We start from the raw sequence: 25,514 nt of genomic DNA on the forward strand, positions 1-25,514 counted from the left end.
AATTGGGGAGCAGTGTTTACACAACACTAGACAGGAGATGCTCAGAGCAAGGATTGCAACCAGATATAGGGACACAGAAGTCAGTATTTGAATCCTTACACAGTGCACAATAACATTATGCTTACATCAAAATAAATCTCCCAATCAACCCACTCCAAAGTTCCTGACCCACATTGTTTAATATTGTTTAAGTCACTTAGTGGTAGGGTATTTTTTTTCTGCATCCCAAGACAAATAACCTAGCTATTTCTGCTTAATAAATAGTCTTTCATCTCCAGAGTAAGACTTCTTAAAGGACAACATGAACTCAGGTGACACTTGGAAGATTAAAAACTGAGAGATTTTTACATCAAAGGTTACTGTGTGTGTGTGTGTGCACGCGCACGCGCACATGCATACTTGGACATCAATGGTCAAAGAAAAAGAGGCTATCAACTTGAGAGTGAGGGAGACATAGGAGAGATTAAAGAAAGGGTGCTCTGGAGGAGTAGGGAGGGAAAAAAGAGGACAATAAAGTAATTCTATTTCAATTATATATATATTATTGAATATAATATATGTATGTTTGTATATGTATGGAACACAGATACCCACATAGACAGAGTAATAAGGTAGTTAAGTAACTGGCGAAAATGGCAAGAAAACCTTTTTAATCGTCAAGGAGGATGGCTCAGCATCTAAGACGCTTGCCTCGAAGCCTGATAACCAAAAGTTCAGTTCCTTGGCCTCCCATGGTGAATAAAGTGATCCAACTCCTGCAGCTGTCACGCACTCACCCAAGCACATACAGACAGAAACACATACACACACTAAATAAAAAAGTAAAATACAATCAAAATTTTTGATTTTGTGAATCATAGATAGGGTAAAGATAAAATAAAGATATAAAAATATAAATAATCACTACAATTCAACAATAATAACAAAATCCTGACTAATCCGTGTAACATTCGTTTCTGACAAAAGATGACAATAGAGTCCCAAAATTAGTTCTTACATATGGCCAATTGCTTTTCATCAAGATACCTCGGTAAAACTGTGGAGAAGTTACATTTTTTTTCAACAAATAATATTAGAAAAATTGTGCATGCATATCTTTAAAAGATAAAGTTAAATCTGTATCTTATACCATATGCAAAAATTAACTCAAAAAGAACCACAAATCTGTGTAAAAGACAAAATTATATTTTTAGAAAAAGAAAACAGAATAAGGTGTGGTGACATTCATCTTTAATCCCAGCATTCAGGGAGGCAGAGACATGTGGATGACTGTGAGTTTGAAGCCAGCCTGGTCTGCAAAGTGAGTCCAGAACAGCCATGGCTACACAGAGAAAACTTGTCTCTGGAGGAAAAAAAGAAAAAAAAAGAAAGAGAGAGAGAGTGAGGAAAAGAAAACAGAGAAGAAAAATGTGTATGTAAGCAAACATTTCTTAGACATAGTACCACAGAAACTATCCCTCGGAAAATTATGAATTGAGACCTCTCAGAAGATAGTGAAAATAAAAATACAGAATAAGGTATGCTGGGAAATGTCTGCAATTTTTGTCTGACAAGAAACTGGAATGCAAAATATGTAAAGTTCTGTCAATATTTTAACTCCAATATTTTAAGGGGAAAAGTGTGCTGGGCGCACGCTGTGCTGCTACACATACCGAGCATGCATGAGCGTTCAGTCTCCTACACATGAATGACTACATGGATTTGGTTTTGTTGTTTTCTTCTCTTTTCTTTTTAGAGAAAAGGTTTCTCTGTGTAGCCCTGACTGTCCTAGAACTCTCTCTCTGTAGACCAGGCTGTCCTTGAACTCGCAGAGATCCACCTGCCTCTGCCTCCCAAGTGCTGACATTAAAAAGCACGTACCACTACCTTCCAGCTATATAGATATTTTTAAATGATCAAAAGAATCAAATAGATACTTTGGCAATGACAACAAAGACAAAATGAGGTTACTGAAAGGTGAATAATGCTGTTAGTGACTAAAGAAACACAGTGAGAGACTTGATGTCACAATGGTCAGGATTTAAAAGACTGAGAGCATGGTAGCAACTGTGTGGAAATCTTAGCCCCATTGCTTCCTGTTTTAGCAACAACAGCAACCACATGAAAAGGAGACTAAAGAATTGGTGAGGAGAAGGCTTTATTTACAGATTTAGCCAGAATTTGGACAGAAAATTTCCAGCTTTTCATGTCCTATAGGAGTACAGTAATTTATAGGAAAAAAATCAGAGAAAAAAGCCAGAAAATGTTGTGTGTAGATTTGGCTGTGAGACAAGTTTTCAAGACTGCAAGATAGGTTGTCTTTTCCCAGGGGACGGGTCTTCTCTGGCCCCAGTTTTCAGCTTGTTCTCATGCTCAGTGCGGTATTTCTAGGAGAAGGTTTTTTTTTTTTTTTTTTTTTTTTTCATTTTCAAGTGTGTGTATGAGAGAGAGAGATGCACTTACATGTGCCTGTGTTGCATGGGTAGGTGCACATAGGAGGAAGGCGCACGCATGCAGGTGGAGGCCTAAGGCTAATGTTGGCAACCTTCCTCCACAGTCCTTCCACAGCATTTCTTGAGGCAGAGCCTGGCCCTCAGTCCCAGAACTCACCAGTAGGATGAAACTCCCTAACCAACTTGCCGCCCTATTTCCAGCTCCCCTGGCTGGAACTTCAGGAGCCCCTAAGCCCACCCAGCACTTCCATGGGTTCTAGGGATTCAGACTTGGTCCTCATGTTTGCATGGCAAATGCAGTAGCCTATAAGACATCTCTCCAGCCTTTCCTGGACATGGTGAATATGTCTCTAGAGCCCATATTATTCTATTGCAACTCTTCACTTCCTGGTCCATTCCTAGATCTTGATGGCTGTAGGTTATTGAGGATTGGTGTGACCGTTTCTAAAGCATTCCAATGCCTGAGAGAAATTTCCATGAAGAGAATACACAAAGGAGCCGATTTCAGGGACATTTAGTTTGTGTCTGTTAACATCTTTCTAAGGCAGACACTGTGGTGCACACCTTTAATCCTAGAACTCTGGGAGGCAGGGGCAGTCGTATCTCTGTGAGTTTGATACTAGCCTGTCCTACAAAGTGAGTCCAGGAGAGCAAATGCTACATGAAGAAACCTTATCTGTAAAAATGAAACAAAACAAATGCTTTTCTAGGTAATACTTGGCTTTAGTTACTTTTGGAAGAACTGGCTGAAGTGACTCGTGGGGAGGGAGGAATTTGAGTCAAGGTTTCCCTGTGTCCTCCAGTGTGTTTCAAATCTGAATCTCCGGCACCCTGTGCCATCACACCAATCACATCTCCACTATGATTCTGAACACTGCCTCCTGCTTTATACAATTTTCTCTGAAGGTATAACTGATTAACCAACATGGAGCTCCATCTTAACTGTCCCTCATTGCTGAGGTAAATTGCCAAACAAGCAAGGGAGAACTTCATCTGAATATGTTGGGTGTGTTCACTCCCTTATTCGTGATAGTTTCCCTAATAAATCTGTATTTAATCATGTTCCAAGTTGTACATTTTAAACGAGTGGTTTCTTGGCATGAAATTATTCTTCAGTAAATTCGTTTGTAAAATTCAACTACTAGAATTTTGTAATAAGATATAATTAAGTCATTCATGGAGTTGTGTTTTTTGTTTGTTTTTTTGTTTTTTTTACTGTTCTGTGTCTAAAAGCTGCACTAAAACTTTCATAAGCACAGTCATACATATCTAAAATATTCAGACAAAAATATAATAGAGACACAGAGTCAAAGTGAAGGCTAGCCTTTATTCAAGACAACCAAAGCAGGTAAGCAGCTGCAAACAGCTCCCTGTGCCTGGGTGAAGGGAGGAGAAATTGCCTGTCAGAGAAGCCTCTCATGAGACTGGATTAACTTCCTCTCCCTATGCTGACAGCTTCCCACTGACATCAAAGAAGTTTTCAGATTAGAGAAAAGTAAAGCAGAGAGAATAATTGTTGTGAGCTGTCTGACTTACTGAGATTCTTTTTTATGAGCTGTACGTCTGATGACATTATCATATTATCAATGATAAGAGGGATTTGGGTGGGACTCCTGAGCCACTAAAACCCTCTTATGCGTCAAAAAGAAGACAAAGAAATGCGTTCAAATCAAAGCAGGATTCTTGAGTGCATAGGGAAGCAGTAGGATCCTTGCTGTAGGAATGACTGAAAAAAAATAGCTTTATCTGCAGAAGAAAAAAAAAAACAGTCTCATTCAGAAACAGTTTCTCATATCCATGTATATGAAGAAGAAATCTATGACGCAACCCACTGTAATAAAATAGCTTAATATTGACACAAGTGCGGCTTGTGGATTGGGGTCACAGTAGCACCCATGTAATAATTGCAACATGCACAAAGAAATAGAGGCGCTTTGCTAAGGTCAGATGTGTCCAAATAAACAAATGCATGGGACAGCTGTGGCCACTAACTCCCACATAATACACTGATAAAGTGAGCAAGAGTTTTATTTGTAGAATAATTGAACAGGTCTTTCTATCTCCCCCCCCCTTTCATAAGACTCCCTGCACTCTGCCCAAAGTTTAGCTACGAGTCTCAGCATCTGCTTTAATACCCTGCTGGGTAGAGTCTTTCAGAGGTAGACTTCTGTGATAGGCTTCTGCCCTGTTCCCTGTTTTCTCCCTCTTCTGATGTCCATCTGTTTGTTCTAATAAATAATAATGGTATACAAAGAAAGAAATATGATTTAATGTTTTGGGTAAAATATCAATTCAAAGATCTGATATGCATTAGATTCAAGAAAAGACTTAGTGTTGGATAGCTCAAAGAAAACAACATTTAAATTCTAAGCACCTCTAAGTAGAGCTGAATGTGTTATATGTGTTAATAAATATGAGGGCAACTCAGATGTTAATATCAGGCTGGGCTGAATAAGAGAGCATGTTGAGGCACACAAGAAATTACAGAAGGGTAGCAGAAAAACAGCAAATCTGCTAGTGCAGGAAAGGCGCAGGCGATAATAGCTTTGATTTCTTTTCTTATTCAAGACCAGGAAACTGCAGCTTTTATTTTACTCTCTCTCTCTTTCTTTCTTTCTCTCTCTCTCTTTCTCTCTCTCTCTCTCTCTCTCTCTGTGTGCCTGCCTCTCTTGTCTCTTTCCTAGTAACTGTCTCCAATAACTTCCAATAACTATCTCAAATAACTTCTATGCTGCCTCTTGGGTTCAAAATGAGTAGGCCTGAGCTTTCTCCCCAATCTACTTGACCAAACAGATCTTGGCAAAGACAGGAGGCTTCATCTACTATTTTCAGGCCATTCTAGCAGGGCCAAGTCTTTGCCTTTAGCTACCAATTATGCCTCTTGTTTCCTTAAGCTCTGCACTTGCTCCCCTGCAAGCATCATAGATAGAAAACCAGCAGGAGTTCCCCTGTTAAAACCTGCAAAGCAGGGGATTGTATATCTTATTATATCCACTGTGTGTTACACCAGGCTCCTCACCAGAGAGCTGTTTCCAATGACTCTGAAATAATGTCCGCAGAAGCAAAACATTCTCTGTGGATTTGGCAATAGCATCAAGATTATGAGATTCTGCACATACAGTTGATGAATTACACATGGAGTAAGTACGTACTATAATCAGATTATATATATCACCACATAGAGCTGCCAGACTTAGCAAATTAAAATATAGGATGCTCAGCGGCATTTGATTTTCAGATAAGCAAAGAATACCTTTTGGTATAAGCATGTCCCACACAATATTAATAATGTAAATGTTAATTATACATACAATTTAGAGTTATTTGCTGTTTATTTGAAAGAAACATTTGAGGAATAAGAAAAGTGTTTTAAGGAAAAATATCAGAAAAATAGGAGAAATACTGAGGCTGAGGAGGGAGAGCTGATGAGAAAGATGAGAAGTTGTTGCTTCATTTTAAAAGGGGACGAATAGAATAGTTCCTGTAAGCAGGGCATTTCATACCAAAGAATAAAATTAAAGAGCAGTGTTAAGGGCAAGCTGTATACTTGCCCTTATAATATAGTACTATATTTTACATCACCCTAGATGTTGTTTGATCATCTATGCTCTAAAAGTTGCAGGAAAACTTTCATAAACATTCACACCCAGGTGAACCAAAGAAGGAGATAAGAAAAATTGTCTGTGAACCCCACTCAAGTGCCCACAGAGGTTAGTTAGCAAGATATCAGCAGGAGAAAAAAATCCCCAAGTGGGAAATTGAAGGTTGTATAAATGGGCGCCTTCCCAAGAAATCCACAGAAATCTGGAAGCAGGCAAAACGTGTAATTTGACAGCAAAGCACTTTTATTTGAGACTCAAAAATAAACAGGAACCTCTGTAAGACCATGCCTATGTTCTGAGAGTTCAGAAGTAGACTTATTGCATGTCTACAATTCCTGATCTCGAAGGTTTCTTTTTCCTTTTTTCTTATTAGCTATGCTTTGCTAATAGCTCAGCACCATCATGAACATTCATACTATCTCAGAGACAGATGGGAAAGTTCTGGCAAGAGCTCTTCTGGCAAAAGATGTTATTGGGATGTCTCACTTTCATGGTTTTGCAAATTTACATAGCTATGAATGCCTAAGTGAGAAATCTGCCTTTGCACCTTCCCCATTACTGCCACATATTTGAATGTGTATATTTGCACTCCTGTATAAACATGCCAATGTTCTCTAATGCGTGTGAGTATAACTACTTCCTGGTATAGCGGAATTTGTGCTGCAATCTGTAAAAAGACCATGGAAAGTCTTCTTGCAATGGCTTGTGACATTTTTCAGCTGTACTTCCAATGTTTTTCCAGAGTCTAAGTACTGAATTACGATTACAGCCACAAATTAACACCGTGTGTTGTTATTTCTAAAATAATGGCCTTGGAGTGGTTTTATTTGGCCAGTCAATTCAATGACTTGGGAATAATGGCTGTCCCATAACTGATACTTCAGAAGGTTTCTCCCTGTCTTTGTTAAGGTTTCCATCCCTGTGAAGAGATACCATAACCACGGCAACTCTTTTTTTTTTTTAACTACTAATTTTTTTTTAATTTTATTTTTCTTTTTAGTTACAATTTGTTAACTCTGTGTCACAGCTGTATCCCACTCCCTCATTCCCTCCCTCTCCCCAACTCCCTCCCTGGTCTCCTCCCTGCCCCTTTCCAAGTCCACTGATAGGGGAGGACCTCCTCCCCTTTCATTTGACCCTGTTTTATCAGGTATCTTCAAGGCTGGCTGCAAAGTCCTCCTCTGTGGCCTAACAGGACTGCTCCTCCCCTGGAGGGAGGTGGGGAGGACAAAGAGCCTGCCCTTGAAATCCTGTTAGAAATAGTCCTTGTTCCCCTTACTTTGGAAAACTACTTGGTTACTGAGCTACCACGGGCCACATCCAAGCAGAAGTTCTATGTTATATCCATAGATGGTCCTTGATTGAGTGTCAGTCTCAGAAAAGACCCTGTGCCTGGATATATTTGGTACTTGTAGAGCTCCTATCCTTTCCATATCATACTAACTCCCCTTCTTTCATATGATTCCCTGCACTCTGCCAAGGTTTTGTTATGAGTCTTAGTGTCTGCTTTGAAACACCCACGGCAACTCTTATAAAAGAAAACATGTAATTGAGGCTGGCTTACAGTTTCAGAGATTTAGAGCATTAGCATCATAGTGAGCGTGGCAGCTTCCAGGGAGACATGGTGCTGGAGAGGAGCTGAGAGTTCTACAACTTGGTCTGTAAGCAGCAGCAGGAGACTGTGTCCCGCATTAGGCATAGCTTGAGCATAACAAACCTCAAAGCCCACCAGCACAGTGATACACTTCCTCCAACAAGGCCACACTTCCTAATATTGCCACTTCCTATAGACCAACCATTCAAGCACACTAGTCTATGAGGGCCATTTCTATTCAAACCACTACATTCCCTAGCTGGAAAATCTTTTCGGAGTTCAAGCCTACCTCACTTTCTCTTCTATCAGATTCAGGGTATCTAGTCTATTGATGCTTTTCATCCATTCAGAATTGAGTTTTGTTAAGAGTGATAAATATAGGTTTATTTGCATTCTTCTACATTCAGACTTCCAGTTTGACCAGCACAATTTATTGAAGATGCTGTCTTTTCTTTAATTCAATTCCATTGGTCAACATCTCTGATTTTAATGTCCATACTATGTTATTTTCATTATTATGAATCTGTAATACAGTTTTAACTCAGGTTCTGATACTTTCAGCACTCTTTAATTATTCAGAATTGATTTGGGGATGAAGTTTTATTGCTGCATGAGGACTTTATGTTGTTGGGAAATTTTTAATGACTGCCTTTGTTTTACTAAGGGTATCTGTTCAAACTGTTTATTTCATCTTGATTTAACTTTGGTATATATCAAAAAATTCATTTTTTTTAGATTTTCCAATTTGTTGGAATACAGATTTTTAAAGTTCCTCCCTATGATGCACCAAATGTTTTAGATTGCAAGGGTTCTGTGATCCATATAATCAGAATGTGCACATGATGCTAACTAAGGCAATAGTTTCTTGCTGCATCTATACCTTCCCATCAGTCCCAGCTCCTATACTACAATATAACAAAGTTTTGGGGAGAAGGGTGTTTTTGTTTATCTCTAATTTTGGTGCATACAATTAGAACTGCTCTTTTATTTAAATCAAAATAGAGTTTTTGTGACAAGTCCTTTTTGCAAGCTATTATAATAGAATGGATACATTTTTTTTTATTTATTCACTTTACATCCCAATTGTAGCCTTCTCTCTTGTCTCCTCCCAGTCCCATACTTGCTCCCTCTTGTCCCCTATCTCCCCCCTAGTCCACTGAAAAAGAGGAGTCCTCCTCCCCTACCAACAGACCCCAGGCTGTCAAGTCTCATCAGGGCTGCCTGCATCCTTTTCCTATATGGTCTGGCCAGGTCTCCCAGACAGGAGGAAGTGACTGAAGAGCAAGCAACAGAGTCCAAGTCAGAGACAAACCTTGGTTCCCTTACTAGAGGACCTACATGGAGACTGAACTGCCTATCGGCTACATCTGTGCAGAGGGTCTGGATCCATGCATGATCTTTGGTTGGTGCATAAGTCTCAGCAGGCCACCCTGGGCCCACATTTGTTGATTCTGTTGGTCTTCTTGTGGAACCCATATCCCCTCTGTATCTTTCTATCCTCCCCCCCCATACACACACACACTCATCCATAAGACTCCCTGCTCTCTGTCCAAAGTTTGGCTGTGAGTCAGCATCTGATTAGATCCCCTGCTGGGTGGAATCTTTCAAAGGACATTTCCCTCTCTTCTACTGCTTCTGGTGTCTATCCTATTTGCCCTTCTGAATGAGAATTAAGCACCCTCCTGAAAGTTCTCCTTGTTGCTTACCTTAGATATACCTCCTCACAAAGTTCCTTTTTCATTGCCATCAAGTAATTTACCCTTTTGCCTCTTTACCTTTGTTTTTGCAAATTTTTTCACGATTTTCATTTATTATAAAGACATAAAATAGGTAAATATTGAGTATTTCTGTGTTCTTTATTATAATTTGGGGGGTCATCAGAACTACACCTTAACGTCAATTTTGGATACCAAGTTTTAAAGTTATCAACATTGCATATTATCATCAAACTAGCACCTTCTAGGTAAATGCATTTGTTCTGTCTACCACTTAATTCCACATGACTTGAAGGGATTTCAGCATCATCTCATCACCACTCCACATCCTTCTCAAAGACCTTGGGAACTATGGGGTTATACTGGCTGGCCTATTAGCCAGACACTTCCATTTCCAATCCTGAACACTTTCTAGTACTCATAATGACAGCTGGTTTTTTGTTTGTTTGTTTGTTTTGTTTTTTTCATAATACCTGGTGTGTACTATTTCTAGGTAATTTACAATATCGCTTACTCCTGCAACCACCCCACACACTGCCATCACCATGCTTGTGTTTAGGATCTGAAACCCAGTGTGGCTCACCAACTTGCTCAACCCCAAAGCCAACAAAAGCATGGCTTTCCAGACCAGGCATGGTGGCACACATTTTTAATCCCAGGCAGAGGCAGGGGGATCTCTTCATGGTCAGACTGCTCTACACGGTGAGTTCAAGGATAGCCAAGACTAAATTGAGACCCTGTCTCAAAAACAAACAAACAATAAGCCTGGCCTTCTGACACTCAATGCACAATTGGGTTCTTCTACCTCTAAGAAGCATGCTCGTTTTTCTACCATCCGTCTCCTGAATAGTTCACCCCAAGAAGCACCTGTAGAGAAGATTGGCTCTCTGGTAATTCCTTCTACTTCCTAAAGCAGTGAGTTGTTACATTTTGGTTGGAGTCGATGTCACAGTATCTGAAAATTCTCTCTCTCTCTCTCTCTCTCTCTCTCTCTCTCTCTCTCCAGCTGAAGGCAGGACAATTAGCACCATATGTATCCTTGTATGCCTGTATCTCGAAATGCTTTAAGCAATTAGATAGCCTAAGGGGAGTTGCATTCTCCTCAGTTTCAACTCCTTTGCTTGTATGTAGAAATAAAATGAGTATATATTATCATTAAATAACAGGAGGGAAACTGCCATAATTGTAAGAAGAATCTCTGCCAGCTCTGATAGTTAATTACTGTATTGTCAGCTGAACCCCATTGCCCGAAGCAGATTGTGCAGGAAGCCAACAGCTAATTCTCCGTGCTGTTCTGAAAACTCTCACTGTGGATAACCCACCAGCCAGAGCTGCCTGCAGACACCTGGTTTTCAGCTTCTGGTGCAAGCAAAATGATCCTCTGGGCGTAGAAACCAATAACTAACTTGATCTTTGCCTTTGTCTCTGCTGGGCAGAACCTGAAGCGTGTGGCCGAGACCTGGATGGATGAATTCGCCGAGTACATTTACCAGCGACGGCCAGAGTACAGGCACCTCTCCACCGGGGACATCTCTGCCCAGAAGGAGTTGCGAAAACGGCTCAAGTGCAAGGACTTCAAGTGGTTCATGGCTGCAGTGGCCTGGGACGTGCCTAAGTACTACCCTCCGGTAGAGCCCCTGCCTGCCGCGTGGGGGGAGGTGAGGAGACTGCCCTACCAGAGAGAACCTGACCCTCACCCTCTGAGGTGGGGAGGGACAACCAAACCCTTCCCCCCTCCCCATAGCTTGAGAAGTGAGAGACTGCCCAAACCATCCCTCTTTTCTCCTTCACCCCCGCAGGTTAACTTAAACCTCCCCCTCCTCCCCCCGCCGTAAATGAGTGCCTTAACCGCCTCTTAGGATGTGGAATTCAATCCACAGAGCCTACATCCCATCTAACAATTAGTGAACACTGTTGATGCTACAAAATGGATATTTTTAAAATGTGCCTCAAAAATGTTTTAACTTGAGATTGGCAGAATTGCCCCGGGAGCCCATAGAGAATCAAAACAACATCTTGTAAGTAAGCATGATCAAGTGTATGATATGATAAAACTTGTGATCAGATGTAAGAAAGTCCTTCACTTTTCATCAGCCGTATGCTATCCATGTATGTAAGGACAAAGCAGTGGAGGGCTAAGCTACTTTTCTAACCAGGGTACCGCTGTGCATCATCAGGAAGAAAGGCAAGGCATATGGGAGCCTCATTTGCTTCTTAACTGAATACCAACCTTCCTACTTTTCAACACTCTGACCTGATCTTATTCATGATCTCAAGTGAAAAGATAGAAATAGCCTTGGGTCTGAGAGTTAAAACAACCATTTTTGGGAATAAAATGGATGATTCCACCACTCTGTTCATTCAATACTATTACCATAAGCTTTTCCCCTACAGAAAAAAGAGTGTGCAAAAACCAAGACAGTCCAACAGGATGGATTTAGCTTAGTAACTTAATAATTTAACCTGCCTTTAGAAGAGGATCTCAAGGTCAAATGCTGGCTGGCTGTGTGTTCTCGCCATCCCAAGGCCAACTGCCGGGCATGTTCAGGAGCCTTTAAATCATTGTCCTTGGTTGTGTGCTTTGATTGAGATCTCATTACCTAGTTAGTGTTTCTGGTCACCCCGCTGTGAAAAACAGCTGCTTAATCCAAGTGAAAAGATGATTTTTGTTTATCTTTGTTTGAGTTATCTTGGGAGATTTTCTTGTTTGTTTTTTAAGAGAAAATCTCTTGTGTGTAGCTTGTTGGAGCATGACCTCCAACTCATGATCCACCTGTCTACCGTGCAGGTGTGCATTCTGTGTTTGGATTGGGAGTTATTTTACAATAAGCATCTTATTTTAGAATAATTCCATTTACATACACATTGTGATTGTAATATAGAAAGTTCAGGTACATCCTGTACCGAGTTGCTTATACTAATGGCCTTTAGTACTTACCAAATTTACTAGAAGATTAACAAGTTAATTGATTCTTAGTATGGCAATGACACCCACTATAGCTTATTTAGATTTAACCAGTTGGTTTTTTGTTTCGTTTTTGTTTGTTTGTTTTACTAAAGTCTCTTTTCCTTTCCAGGATCCAATCCAGTATCTGAAAGGGCTTTGTAACATCCTACAAACTTTAAAGTGATTGTTGGAAGAGACTTAGCTCCTAAGTCAGGCAGTAGGCCAGCCTCTGTTTAGTAAAACAGTGAAAAGAGGAGTGCAGACACTGGGCCACAGGAGGGAAGTACAAACCAACAACAACATAAACACAAGACCCTTGTGAGGGTCCTGAGCCAAGAAGTAGGAAACTCATGGTCTCACTCAGTTATAGCCTGGGTCACTTGCCACCTGCTTCTCCATGCCATCCTGCTTCTGGGTAAACAGTTACTAGGCAAAAACAATGGTTCTGGTTGTTGGGACTCTGCTTGTGAACAATATGTTACAGACAATAAATAGTTTTCGGCTATCTCCTAGCTCAGTCCCTGGTGCTCCCTTTTGGCCCTAAATCAAGAACTCCAAACTTCTCAGCCCCTCTTGCATAACCTCTGACTTCACCTCTTAGTAGCCCTACTGTAATCTTCTCTAGACACACCGACTTCGCCATTTTTCAAACACGCCAAGCACAGTCCCACTTCACTGCCTTTGCACTGCAGCTTTCACCGCTTAAACTCTTCCTGCCCCTGGAGTTCTCCTATGCCTCCTGCCATCACCTTCTTTGGGACCTAACTCCAAAGGACTGGCAGCTCAGTGAAACTTTCCCTGTCAGCCTAATTCAAATTTGTAGTAGCCTGCACACACACACACGACACATAGAAATCCCCTTTCTTTCATTCCTACGTTACTCTTTAGCATCCATCACTTTATCAAACTACACCATTTATTTGTCACATTTCTTATTTATCTCTACCACTGGTGGAGCAAGTCTCGTGAAACAGGGATTTCGTTGGTTTACTGTATTACAAACAACTCTTTGGCAGTAAGAAATGATGCCTAGCACAGAGTAGGAACTTAATGACTATTTGTTGAAGGGGTGAAAGATGAGTGGATGGAAGACCATTCCATGCTGTATCCATGAGCCTACCTGTCTACGCCTGCACAGAACACACTTGGCACTCATTCCATCCTCTTATTCATGGGAGGGAGTCTCCAGGCTACCCCTTCATTGACCCGACAAAGTCCAGCTCTTTGGAATAACAAATTGCAAGTCATTAATACTGGTGGACTGTCAGGTATTTCTTTGTAAAAGATTCTGTTCTATCATCCTACGAAAAAGGAGAAATTCCAGTGATTTCCAGACCCTTCCTAAGAGCCTCTCACTTACAAATCAGAAGAGACAGAAGTCACAACTCCTGGAGACTATTACCACCTGGAAGTGATCCCATCCTCTCTTCACAATGGCAACAGTTGGATCAGAGGAGGGGTTGGGTCCAAAGGGACTAAATAGAAGTTTGAGCCATGGGATAAGTCAGTCACCCCTTAGTGCTATTCAAACAAACAAGCTTTTCCAGGATGCTGTGTTGAACAGGATGAGAATAGGTTTAAAGTGGAAAACCATTCTTAAATCACTGACATATGGAGTGTCTCTTTTGTGTCAAGATATGAAATTAAAGAAAACAAACTTCCTACTATTTTCTCCTCTTCCCTTCTCCTTCTTAGAATTCATGAATTTGCTTAAGTCACATATAGTATGCCTTTATAATTCAAAAAAAGAAGTTTTCAGAATCCTAAAAACCATGTGTAAGAGAGAATAAAAGATATAAAATAGACAGTAGGAATCATTTCCAAACAATGTTATAGATTCTTTTTAAGTGTCTGCTTTTTGCCCTCAAAGTGCCAATCTTGCCAAATCCATTTGTCATCTTGCAACTATGCAAAAAATGTTTAAATCTTTATTTTCAAAAATTCATCTCAATCCGAAAGCACATCAACTGCTTATTTAAATTCCTTCCTCAAGACAAATGTCACCCTGAACTATAAAATGTTCATAAAGTCAGGCATCCTAAATAGTTCCCACTCTTCTGAGCTTCTTCAGGCTGCTGCTCTTGACTCCTTATAACCTGTTCGCCTCCTCTCTCTGCTGACATTCTCACAGTACCCAGCATTCTCCAAATTTCCCTGCATTAGCTTCTAGAGAAGGCAATTCAACATGGGGAGATGCATTAGCTAAAAGACCAAAATGATGTTTGCCTCCTTCAAACAGATTCTATATTGTGTTGTTGATGTGGGATGCAAAGATAAAAGCCCATGCTTTTCTGCACAGGAACAACCCCTAGCATCCTTGAGCCATTTCTTGGCCTGGAAATGTCACCTAATTGACACAGTGCTTGCTTAGCATGCGTGAAGCCATGAGATCAGTCCCCAGCACCATAGAAATGGGATGTTGTTGGCATATCTTAGATCTCAGAGAGTCATGTCAGAAGGATCATAAGTTCAAGGTTGTCTTCGATTACACAGGAAGTTCGAGGTGGGCTTGGGATACATGAGATCCAGTCTTAGAAAAAAAAAAAGAAAAAAAAAAGAACTTTTGTTTAAAAGAAATGCCAATTTAAAAATAAAGATTTATTTTGAGTTTGAATAGTCACAAAATTAACAGTGGATGTGCCAAGATTAGCACATTAAAAATAGGAAGCAGAAAGAGAAAACACATGTATTTTATTCTTACTTAAAATATAGGTATTTGTATTTGAAAATATGTTTATACACTAAATACTTTTCTGGCTCATGTGAAATATAAAGTAATAGTTATAACTTCATCATCTTAGTATTTAACTTACTTGTGAACCTTTTTACTTTAATTATACAGATTTATGGAATCTTAAATGAAGAATAATACTGGAAATTAAATGTTTTTTAGTTTCAATTAAATAATCTTAGCTTAAAATAGAGTAAGTTTTTATTAATAAGAACAGGAGCCCTGCTTCTTTTCTTCATGGAGACAAGACAGAACATTCAAAGTAGCAATGCAAGAACAAATCACACATTGATGTTATCAGGCACAACACTGATGAGAAAAAATCAGGGAGTTATGGAAGATGGGTATGTGTCATGTGAATTCCAGACAATGACAGACCCAGCAGAGATTAGAAGTTGCTATAAAAATAAACGAGGAGAGAATTGTGAAGTCAACATGTATAACCAGACTCTCCATAAAAACAAAAGATCAGGTACTTTACAGATCATTTTTTTAAACAATCAAATTTGAACATTAACAGTGAAACTCAAAAATTTCCTCACAGGCCTAAGCTAAAGACACATCTAGGCACAGTAGGACTCTGGAAAAGGGCTCTAGCAATGTGAACCCTGCTGACCAGCCTTGACTAACAAGGACCTCAGAAACATTGCAGGCAGCCATGAGTTTGGGGTGTTTTGTTGTTGTTTCTGTATGTTTTTTGTTTTGTTGTTTTTGTTGCTTTTGTGGCAGAGACACATCATATCCCCCAATCCAAGCAACAAAAAGAATCTGCTGTGAGTTAGATCCAAAAGACACCAAAAGCTATCAAAAAGTCAGGATCCAAGACAGAACTCAGATGTACAGAACCAGAAACATATTTAAAATTAACAAGAAAGCTCTTTCTAAGGTTAAAAGACACACAGGCAGGAAGCTTTTGTGACTGGGATCGAGTCTGGAAAGACAAGGATATGACTTGTGAAAAGATAATATTGTTTTACACTTTACACACACACACACACACACACACACACACACACACAAAACACTCCACATGAACTTTTCTCTGATAGTCCAATAAAAACAGATTGTGATTTAAAAAAAAAAAAAAACATACTGAGGTACAATAAGGATAAAGATGAAAATGAGACAAACCCAGCTCCAACATGCAATTGAAATGTACATATGTAGCTACATGAAGAAAACTTCAATAAAAGGCGAATTTCAAAATGAGCTAAAGAATAGTTAAAACAATGAAAGCTTGAAGAAAACATACCAATCTGGACTAGAATAGCTCCCAGATGAGGTGGCTGAAATATGAAACAAAATTTATGAACAAAGCTCTGAGAAAACTCGGGAATGGACTAAGAAAGTAAGAAATGTATTTTAGAAATGAAGTTTAAATGAGAAGAATCAAAGATCCAAAAATTCACAGTAATGAAAACTGAGGCTAGGATGGAGAGGAATACAAACAAGGAAATTAAGAGGAAGGACAGAATTCATTTTCAAGAGCACAGCAGGCTCAACCTAAAAGTTCTCAAAGAACAAAGTCCTTTCCAAAATGAAAGACAAAAAAAAAAAAAAAAAAAAAAAAAACAACATTTAAAACTATAACTCAAGGAAATGTTATAATGAAATATTTGAATCAGCATGCTTGGGAAACTCAGAAGCCATCAGCAGGAAATGCTTCCAAATACAGTGATTGTATTTTGAAGATAAGAAAAAAAAATGTGCACATCAAAGTAAAAAAGAATAAATGAGATTTTGAAGTAGGATTTTTTTTTTAACCAGAGGCAGTAGAACAGCATTCTAAAGATTCTAAAAACAATTAAAATAGCATCCAAAGATTTTATATCAAGCCAAATTATCCTTCAAGCACCAAGGCTGTTGAAAACCAGTTTATGAACATTCAAGAGCTGAGGGCTGTGGTTTTAAAGATTTATCTGTTTCTTTACTTGTGCTCATGTATGTCTATGGCATGTGTACTCAGGTATCCGTGGTGGTTGGAGATAGCATCAGATCCCCTGGAGTTATAGGTTGTGAGCTGCCCTGCATATGTGATGGGCACCAAACCCAGTCCTCTGGTGAGCCATCTCTCCAGACCAGATTGCTTTGACCAAAAAGCCTCTCTGAGAAACTTGCTAGAGGATAGACATCAGAAGGCACAGGCTATTTGCAGAAGATTGGACTGACTAGGAGGGAACCAGGATATGTCAACGTCATGTAATCTGACAAAGCAGAAATAAATTCAGAAAAAAAAAAAAACAGAGAAAGTGAGCAAAAAGCAGAATAAGTTTGCTGATTGTCCCACAACCCTTAAGTAATAGAATATAAATATCATCTACGTTTAGACACTGGGGAGATGGAACAAAAGTGACGAGAAGCACAGCTAACTTTTTCTTGGAAAGGAGTACAGTTAGTCATTATCTAGAAGAAGAAAACCCCAGATATTCTATAGTAGATTAATATAAAGGTGATAGAGATGCATAAGTCACGTTAAATACCAAAGATTGGAAATAGAAAACAAACAACATGACAACAGTCAAAGTAGTGGTCCATACTCAGTAAATAAGTGTGTGAGAGGTGAGATCAAACATATAAACAAATCTGCTTGGGAAAAAAATGCTCTGATTGATTAGCACTGCAAAGACAACTTAACTCCCTGTTACATATGAGACACAATGAAATCAAAATGATGGAGAAAGGTTAAAAATCAAAGAAGAAGCAAAAATGTATCAGACAAGTTCACATAATGAGAAGCAGCATTTGACATGCAACAGGAATTGGGGTGGAGTATAAAATGTTTTTTTTAATGCTAAAAAAAATTACATTATAATTCCAAAGACTATAAACTATTAAAAAAAAATACTCTCCATAAGGCAGAACTTACTAGAAATGCAGAGACACTGGCAGAATCACACTAAGGAGGCAGCTTATATACACTCTCTTGGTCCAAACCTGCACAAAATAATAGTGATTATAGAATGTAAGCCATTAGCGAACAATGTATTTCTAATTCACAAATCTATTTCTGGAAAACTGGTTGAATTTATCTCATTTTCAAATGCATAAACATGAAAGCATGCTGATGTTATAAAGAAACAAGATTTTTTTATGTGTGTGTACAAAAAATAATAAAGTCACAAAAGTCAATACCTTATACACTCAAACTTGAATTCAAACTTGTAATTAATTCATGGGATTGTTTGTTTTTTGTTTTTGTTTTGCTTTTCTGAAGACAGTTTGATGTCTTTTTAAATATTTTAATTAATTTATGTATTTACTTGTTTGTTTATGTGTGTGTGTATGAGGCAGCTCATGCCATAACACTCATGTGAAGGTCACAGGACGACTTGAAGGAGTTGGTTCTCTCCAACCCCGAAGATTAAACTCAGAGGGTCAGTGCCTTAGTCAGTGTTCTAGTGCTGTGAAGAGACACCTTGGCCCCTGCAACTCTTGTAAAGAAAAACTGGAGACTTGCTTAAAGTTTCAGAGTCCATTATCATCATGGCAGGGAGCATTATGGCTGACATGACAGACATGGCAGGTGCTGGAGAACCAGATGAGAGCTACATCTTGATATATAGGCAGGGTGGGGGAGGGGAAGGAAGGGGAAAAGAAAGACAGAGACTGGGCCTAGCATGGGCTTTTAAACAAATCCCCAAGAACATACTGCAACAAGGCCACACCTCCTAATCCTTTCAAACAGTTCCACTTCCTGGTGACTAAGCATTCAAACATACGAGCCTTTGGAGGCCATTCTTTTTCAGACCATCATAGTCAGTCCTGGCAACAAAGACTTGCTAAGTCCTTGTCTGCTTGCTAAGCCATTTGTCTACATCAGTTTTCTCTCCAAAATTGCTAATAATATCAGTGCCGTATCAGTAAGCTCACTTGACTTTCTACCATGGACTCAAAATAGAATTCTTCACTAAATATATAAAGCAAAGATACATGGAGACATAGCTAAAGTCAATTAATTATAAGGCCAGAAAAGTAAAAGACGGGCTGAAGAGAGAAGACATCAAAGCCTGGTGTGTTCAGAGGGCATGGAAACCAAGTACAAGAGGATCACTCTTTCTATAAATGAGACAATGCAAACCTCATAAGGAATGGTTCCGCCTGTTATAGCGCATTTACACATTTTCATTGTGTTTAAGTAAAAATGGCCCTCGCAGGCTCATAGAAGTGGCACCATTTAGAACTGCGGCCTTGTTGGAGTAGGTGTGGCCCTGCTGGAGAAACCATGTCCTGGGTGTGGGCTTTGAGGCTTCAAATGCTCCAACCAGGCCCAGTGTCCCTTTTGCCTGCCAATCGAGATGTAGAACTCTCAGCTACTCTCCAACACCATGTCTGTCTGCATGTCGCCATGCTTCCCGCTGTGATGACAGTAGACTAAACCTCTGAGCTGTAAGCCACCCCCAGTTAAATGTTTTTCTTTATAAGAGTTGTAATGGACATGTGTCTCTTCACAGCATAGAAATCCTAAGACACATAAAACGTTATAATTAGCCAAACATGGCAGCACACACCTTTAGTCCTAGCCCTTCAGAGGCCAAGGCAGGTAGATCTCTTTGAGTTCAAGGACATTCTATTTACATAGTGAGCTCTAGGAGAACAATGAGAGACTTTACGTAAAATAATTAAATAAATAGATGCTTAAAAAAGAAAAATAAAAGAACAAAGCAAAAGCTGTAAGTTTACAATGAAACACTTTTAAGGGGGGGCAGGGGAAAACTAGAAATACAGTAGAATCCACTGACCATCATTGGCAGTTACTAAAACAACAAATCACCACTCTGAAAAACTGATATTTAAAAACAACAGTAAATCGCTTACCATGTGTATTTCAAAGTGGCTAAAAAGTCATTGTAGTTGAGGCTTCTTTATACAGATGTCTGGATAATTAATTTAAAAAGAAAAATAGAAATGTCAACATTTTTTAATTCATCCAATGCAATGCTAATTCAAGTAATAGTCAACACTGGATGGTAACCCCTGAGACAAATATAAATGAAAATATTTACAATAAAATCATCAAGCAATTGTCACATCAACCATATGATCAATTTTACCATCTCTGAAATATACACATAATCCGGAAAGGAGCAGAAAATCAAAACCCATCCTACTGAGGCAATCTTTTGGCAAAATGACAACTAATAAACTGTGCAGGTTAAAGCCTTTAATTCCAGCACTTGGAGGCTGAGGTAGAAAATGTCTAGGACAGCCTGGGCTACATAGCAGAGAATATTTCAAGAGGAGGAGGAGAGGGAGCAGGGGGAGACATTAGATTATACTAGCTGAAGATTTTAGCTATAAATTTAGTCTCCAGGAAATTCAGGAGTAAAAGAATCTTCTTAAAAGATTCTTAAAAAAAAAAAAAAAAAACAACCCTCAAGTAGAGAATAATGGACAAAAAGTAGTAGGGATGGTATGCCAGACTACAATCTTTACGAGACAACACAAACACAATGAAGTGACATTTGACAGAGTTATGAATAAAATAAACTACCTGAAAGAGGGTTACATCTAGACTAAGGGTACGTGTAGGTGTGGAGGCACTAGGTATTGGTGACATTAGAGTCTCTGTCTCTCTCTTTCTCTGTGTATGTGACCCTCCCTCAGTTCTTCCTCCTCTCTCCTCTTCATTTTGAGTTTAACAGAACATTAAAGGTGAAATGACATGAGACTGGCAACTTTTCTCCAGCACAACAGGGAAGAGTTGGAAATTAATAAAGGAACGAGACAAAATACTGGGGGTTTTTTGTTGTTGTTGTTCATTGATCAGCCCATAGAAATCTTCATAGGCTAGGTATGGTTGTACACACCTTCAATCCCAACACTTGGGAGATAAAAGCAGGAGCCTCAGAAATTTAACATTGACCTCACTTACAAAACGAGTTCAAAGCCAGTTTAGGCTACATGAGACTCTGTCTCAAAAAAAAAAATAGAGAAGAAAAATGCATAATAAAGATTTTGTTAATATACTGCCTTTGAAGACATGTGGAAACTATAGGGGAAGAGCTACTACCATCAGCATATTTTGAGGAGAGAATCAAACATCAGCATTTTCTTATTACTTGTACCCTAGGGCTAAATTCACTATAGTATATTAAAAACATAGCATACCACCCTAGGGTGTTTGAATGAGATAATGCTTGAATAACATAATACCTTGCTCAAATTTTGATATATTTATTAGATATTACACATATAGAATAACATGAGACAAGATGTTATATAACATGAAACCAGATGGCCTTTCTGTGTGTGTGTGTGTGTGTATTCAAGAATTATTTACTTGCCAGTAAGAAAAATAACTTAAAATAATTCTATGAATAGAAAGATGTGTAGAGTAATTGACATTTTTTAAATGCTTGTTAGTTAAATCCTCCAAATACACATGTATAAAGAAAACGGGTGTGCATGAAGAAGAAGGTATATGTGGTGGGAGATTCCCTTCACCACAGCAGAAGTTACATTCTAGCAATCTGAACTAATGGCACCAATCACAAAGGTTGAAACCTGAACACAAAAAGTAGTGAACTGAGCCCTGGAGCTCTTTAGCCACTCTTCCGTTAGTGTAATGATTTCTGATGGGTCCATGTCTCCACAATCATGGCATAGCAGCCTATAACAGTGTTAGAATCCACTGTTCTTTTGTCCCAGCCTGTATAGTCCACTGAAGTACCGAGTCACAACTCATCCCTTTTTGCCAATAGGCCACTTGATTATAATTGCATTACCATGGCCAAGTAGAATGTCATAATTTCGGTAAGCTTACAATATAAGTTTGTAGTTAGATAGTAAAGGGCTACATATCTATTCACTTCCCTGATTCCTCTGTTCTGCAAACATGGCAAGAGCTCCCGCTGCCCCCTGCAAAGCACAGTAAGCAATGTCTGGCAAACTGATGGTTAGTCTCAGTTCCTCAGAGGATGACACATCGATTCGCTGCTATTGAATTCCCAGGCATGCTGGTTATTCACATTCCAGCATCTGCATTTGCTAAATGTGTTAGGATAACACGAGTTATTTTAACCTTTCTCTGCTTTCTGAGCAGTGAAGTGAGGACAGCAGTCCCTACTGTAGGGCTTGCTGAGAATTAGCTTGTCATAACTCAAGTAAAGCTTTTATCTCATAGCACATTATCGACAGACATCCCCTGTTCGTGCTGAAAGGGATCATGGCCTTGAAAACACTAGTGGTAGGAAGAATACAGGTAACAATTTGCACATCCAAATTAATGATCGACAGTAACTGGAGAGCTGTTTTTATGAGCCTCTGCAGTGGCAGCAAGTGTAGGATCACACAAAGACCTGCATGCGGTATAGTTATTGATAATGAAATTTAAAGAAACCCGTATCTAAAAGAGAAATTAAACTGAACTTACTTCTATACCTAACTGAAGATGAGTAAACATTTACTCCTGGGGAAACTGGATTTCCCTTCCTTAAAATGTACAGTCTTGCAGAAAACATTCTGAATAGCAGTTTCAAGGGTTTAGTAAGAGGAATCTCTTACAATTTTCAGGCTCCTGCAAAGAATCTTCTTCCTTTCTTGACAAACGCCTTCCCTCCAAGCCCTGCAGGTTAGCCTCTTCTCTCACATGAATTCATTGGAAGGAAAGGCCACTCCCAATCACCATCGAATGTGCCGGATGTGATCTTTGTGTTGTAGTAAAGAAACCAAATTTGGGGAAATAAATTATTTCAATAGTGCTAGACCCAACTGTGACATGTTGTGAGAGAATGAGAGTCAAGAGGTCAAGTGTTTAACCCATCTGATGCCTCAGTCAAACTGAGCAGAGCAACACAACAGACCCAATTCTCCAATGCTTTTTTTCCATCATTCCCTTCCTTCTTCCTTTTCTCCCTCCACCCCGTGCGAAGAGCAAGATTGCTTGTGAAACTAAGAAGCAGACCGGCTTTGTATTTCTCAGCTCATTTGTATATTCCCCTGACTTCAGGCACCTCTGAACTTGGTTACAAATTGCTAATGATGTAAACTGGGAAGAAGCTCAGAGGTGGCTGCCTCAGCTGTGCGTGTTTCCATGGAATCCTGAAAGTTAGAGAAAGCAGAATTTGAAGAAAGGAAAAAAAAAAAGCTTACCACTTTTTTTGCTGCAATCATGGCTTCTCTGTTAACCACAGTCCTGTGGGGAATTTCCAAAGGGTTCTCTCTTCCGGGGCAATTATACACGACCATGAAATAAACAGAGAGCATAGCACATCGCCACAGCTTTTCTCCTGATGTATACAGTGAGGGTTGAGTTGCGGAGGCACTGTGTTGGTGTAAGCTATAATCAGCATAAGACGTAGCATGCTTACTAAGAGTAGTGTCTCTTAGTGTCTAATTCTCACCCCCCTGCAAAGAATCTTCCTCCTTCTTTGATATGTCACTCCCCTGCAGACCCTGGAGCATGGCTTCTTCTCTCCCATGAATTCATTGAGAGCAAAAGCCACTCCCAATTTCCACCAAGTGTGCACGTTATGGTCTTCTTTGTATTGCGGTGAGACACTAACATAGAGCTTGCCTTTTACCAATGGGATTGCTTGTGTTCACCTTCCTGGGCAACCATCATCGCGGATTAGCTTAGTAAGCGTTTTATCATCCTGTGGGTCTGTCCATCCCTGCACTTTGCTGGGAGACTTCTTGTTGCTCTTTCCACCACATTGCTTATCACAGATACGTTTAAAATGTCTACAACTGGTGCTGTATAGATGGTTCTGTGGCTAAGAGAGCGTGCTGCTCTTACGAGTTCAGTTTCTAGGGTCTATATGGTGGCTAGTAACCTCCTGTTGCTCCAGTTCATCCAGCTCAGGGGTTCCAAGAACCTCTTCTGGTCTCCCAGGCTCCATTATACATGTGATGACCATAAACTTTCGCAAACAAATGATATATGTGTGTGTGTGTGTGTGTGAAATAAAATAGAATATATTATTTCTCTACTCCTGATTTAATTTGATAGGTTTTATGTGTCAAGAAATTGATCCATTTCTTCTGAATATCACTGCACTTGCACGTCAGTCATCTCTAATTATACTAACCAGGACCACGCCTCCTGGCTCTCTCTCTGACTGGCTTGGTAACCAACTTTTGTTTCATTAATTCTTTGCATTATTCTTTTAGTCTTCATTTCTGCTTTAATCTGTTCTACGATACAAAGTGAGTTATTTATTTGATATCTCTTTGACTTTTTTAAGGTGAGCACTTGTTACTCTGAGTGTTCTTCTTGGATGCCTTTGCTGTGTCCCACACACTCTGGTAAACCGTGCTTTCAGTTTCTCGTGATCCAGGAATTTTAAATCTCCCTGGTTTTTCAATGATCTACTGATGACTCAATAGTGTACTGTTCAGCCTCCATGTGCTTGCATAGTTTCTTTGTTCGGTATCTCTTCCATTTCTGTATCTGGATCAGGCAACTTAGGAGTTACAGTCTTTTGACGACATCGTGTTGTCTTGCTTTTGTGTTGTTGTTGTTTATTGTGTTTTTGTGTTAAAATTTGTGCATCTGTTATTTTCGATATCTCTTCTGACTTTATTTGGTGATCTTCTTAGCAAGGGCCCCACACTTGAAGGCTTAATTTTTTTTTTCCATTCAAGATTCCTTTATTGAGAATTTTCTGTTCAGCTTGGTATTCCATTTTTTTTCTTTATTAATTACTTTGTATCCCCCCTGTGGTTCCCTCTCTCCTACCATCCCAATCCCTCCCAATCAGGAGTAGCTGCATTGTAAGCATCACACAGAGAAGATTAAAGAAAAAAAAAAAAACATTTTAGATGAAGTTTCTCTTTCCTAACTGAGAAGCCATAACTGGAGATAAGTGCTACACGCTCTTTTTGTTGTTTTGTTCCTCTGTACTTGGAGCTGTCCTGTTGTGCTACTCTGATCTCCAGGACACTTACAGTCTTCATTTGGAAGAGTTCACTTTTTCTTATCCCGACCCTTAGCTCTCCCCCTTTCACTCAAAGGCAGTTTCATAATCCGCTCCCTTACCCTGGAAGATCTTTATTCCGTTGTTGTTGTTGTTTTTAATAACCATCTTAGTGATTAGGGAACAGCACCTCACTGTGACTTTTGCATTTCTGTATGGCTAATATGCTACATATGCTTTTTGTGTGTGTATATGGCCATCATGTATCTTTCTCGGAGATACAAGTAATCAAGTTTTGCGCAGGTCTGAACTAGATTAGTTGCTTTTTGTTTCAAGCTATGGGAGTCTTTACATATTTGGATATTAAGCCTTTATCCCACATATTATTTGCAAATATTTTCTTCAATCTAATGGGTTGTTTTTTTTTCATTTTTACAATGGTCCTTCGATGTATAATTTTTTTATTTCAATAACATCTATTTTTCTGCATTACCAGTTAGGTGTCATATCGAGACAGAGAGAAAGAGATTTCCCAAAACAAATATCCTAAGAGTTTACTCCTGCATATTTTGTTTTGTTTTCTGAAAGTTCTATAATTTTGGTTCTGATACTTAGGTCTTTGGCTCATGTACATAG

The 25,514-nt window shown here is 39.3% G+C and overlaps 1 protein-coding gene across 1 annotated transcript in view; it reads left to right on the forward strand.

The window, feature by feature from the left end:
* The window catches only part of Galntl6 (polypeptide N-acetylgalactosaminyltransferase like 6), a 1,222,499-nt gene that overhangs the window by 1,150,685 nt on the left and 46,300 nt on the right, over window positions 1–25,514 (forward strand). The window contains exon 9 of the mRNA XM_055597863.1: window positions 10,780–11,001. Within this exon, the coding sequence (XP_055453838.1) occupies window positions 10,780–11,001 (222 nt within the window). The remainder of the gene's footprint in view (window positions 1–10,779; window positions 11,002–25,514) is intronic.

This window comes from Psammomys obesus, unplaced genomic scaffold (genome assembly GCF_907164565.1).
Source record: "Psammomys obesus unplaced genomic scaffold, mPsaObe1.curated_primary_1811, whole genome shotgun sequence".
In the NCBI taxonomy this organism is placed as follows: domain Eukaryota; kingdom Metazoa; phylum Chordata; class Mammalia; order Rodentia; family Muridae; genus Psammomys; species Psammomys obesus.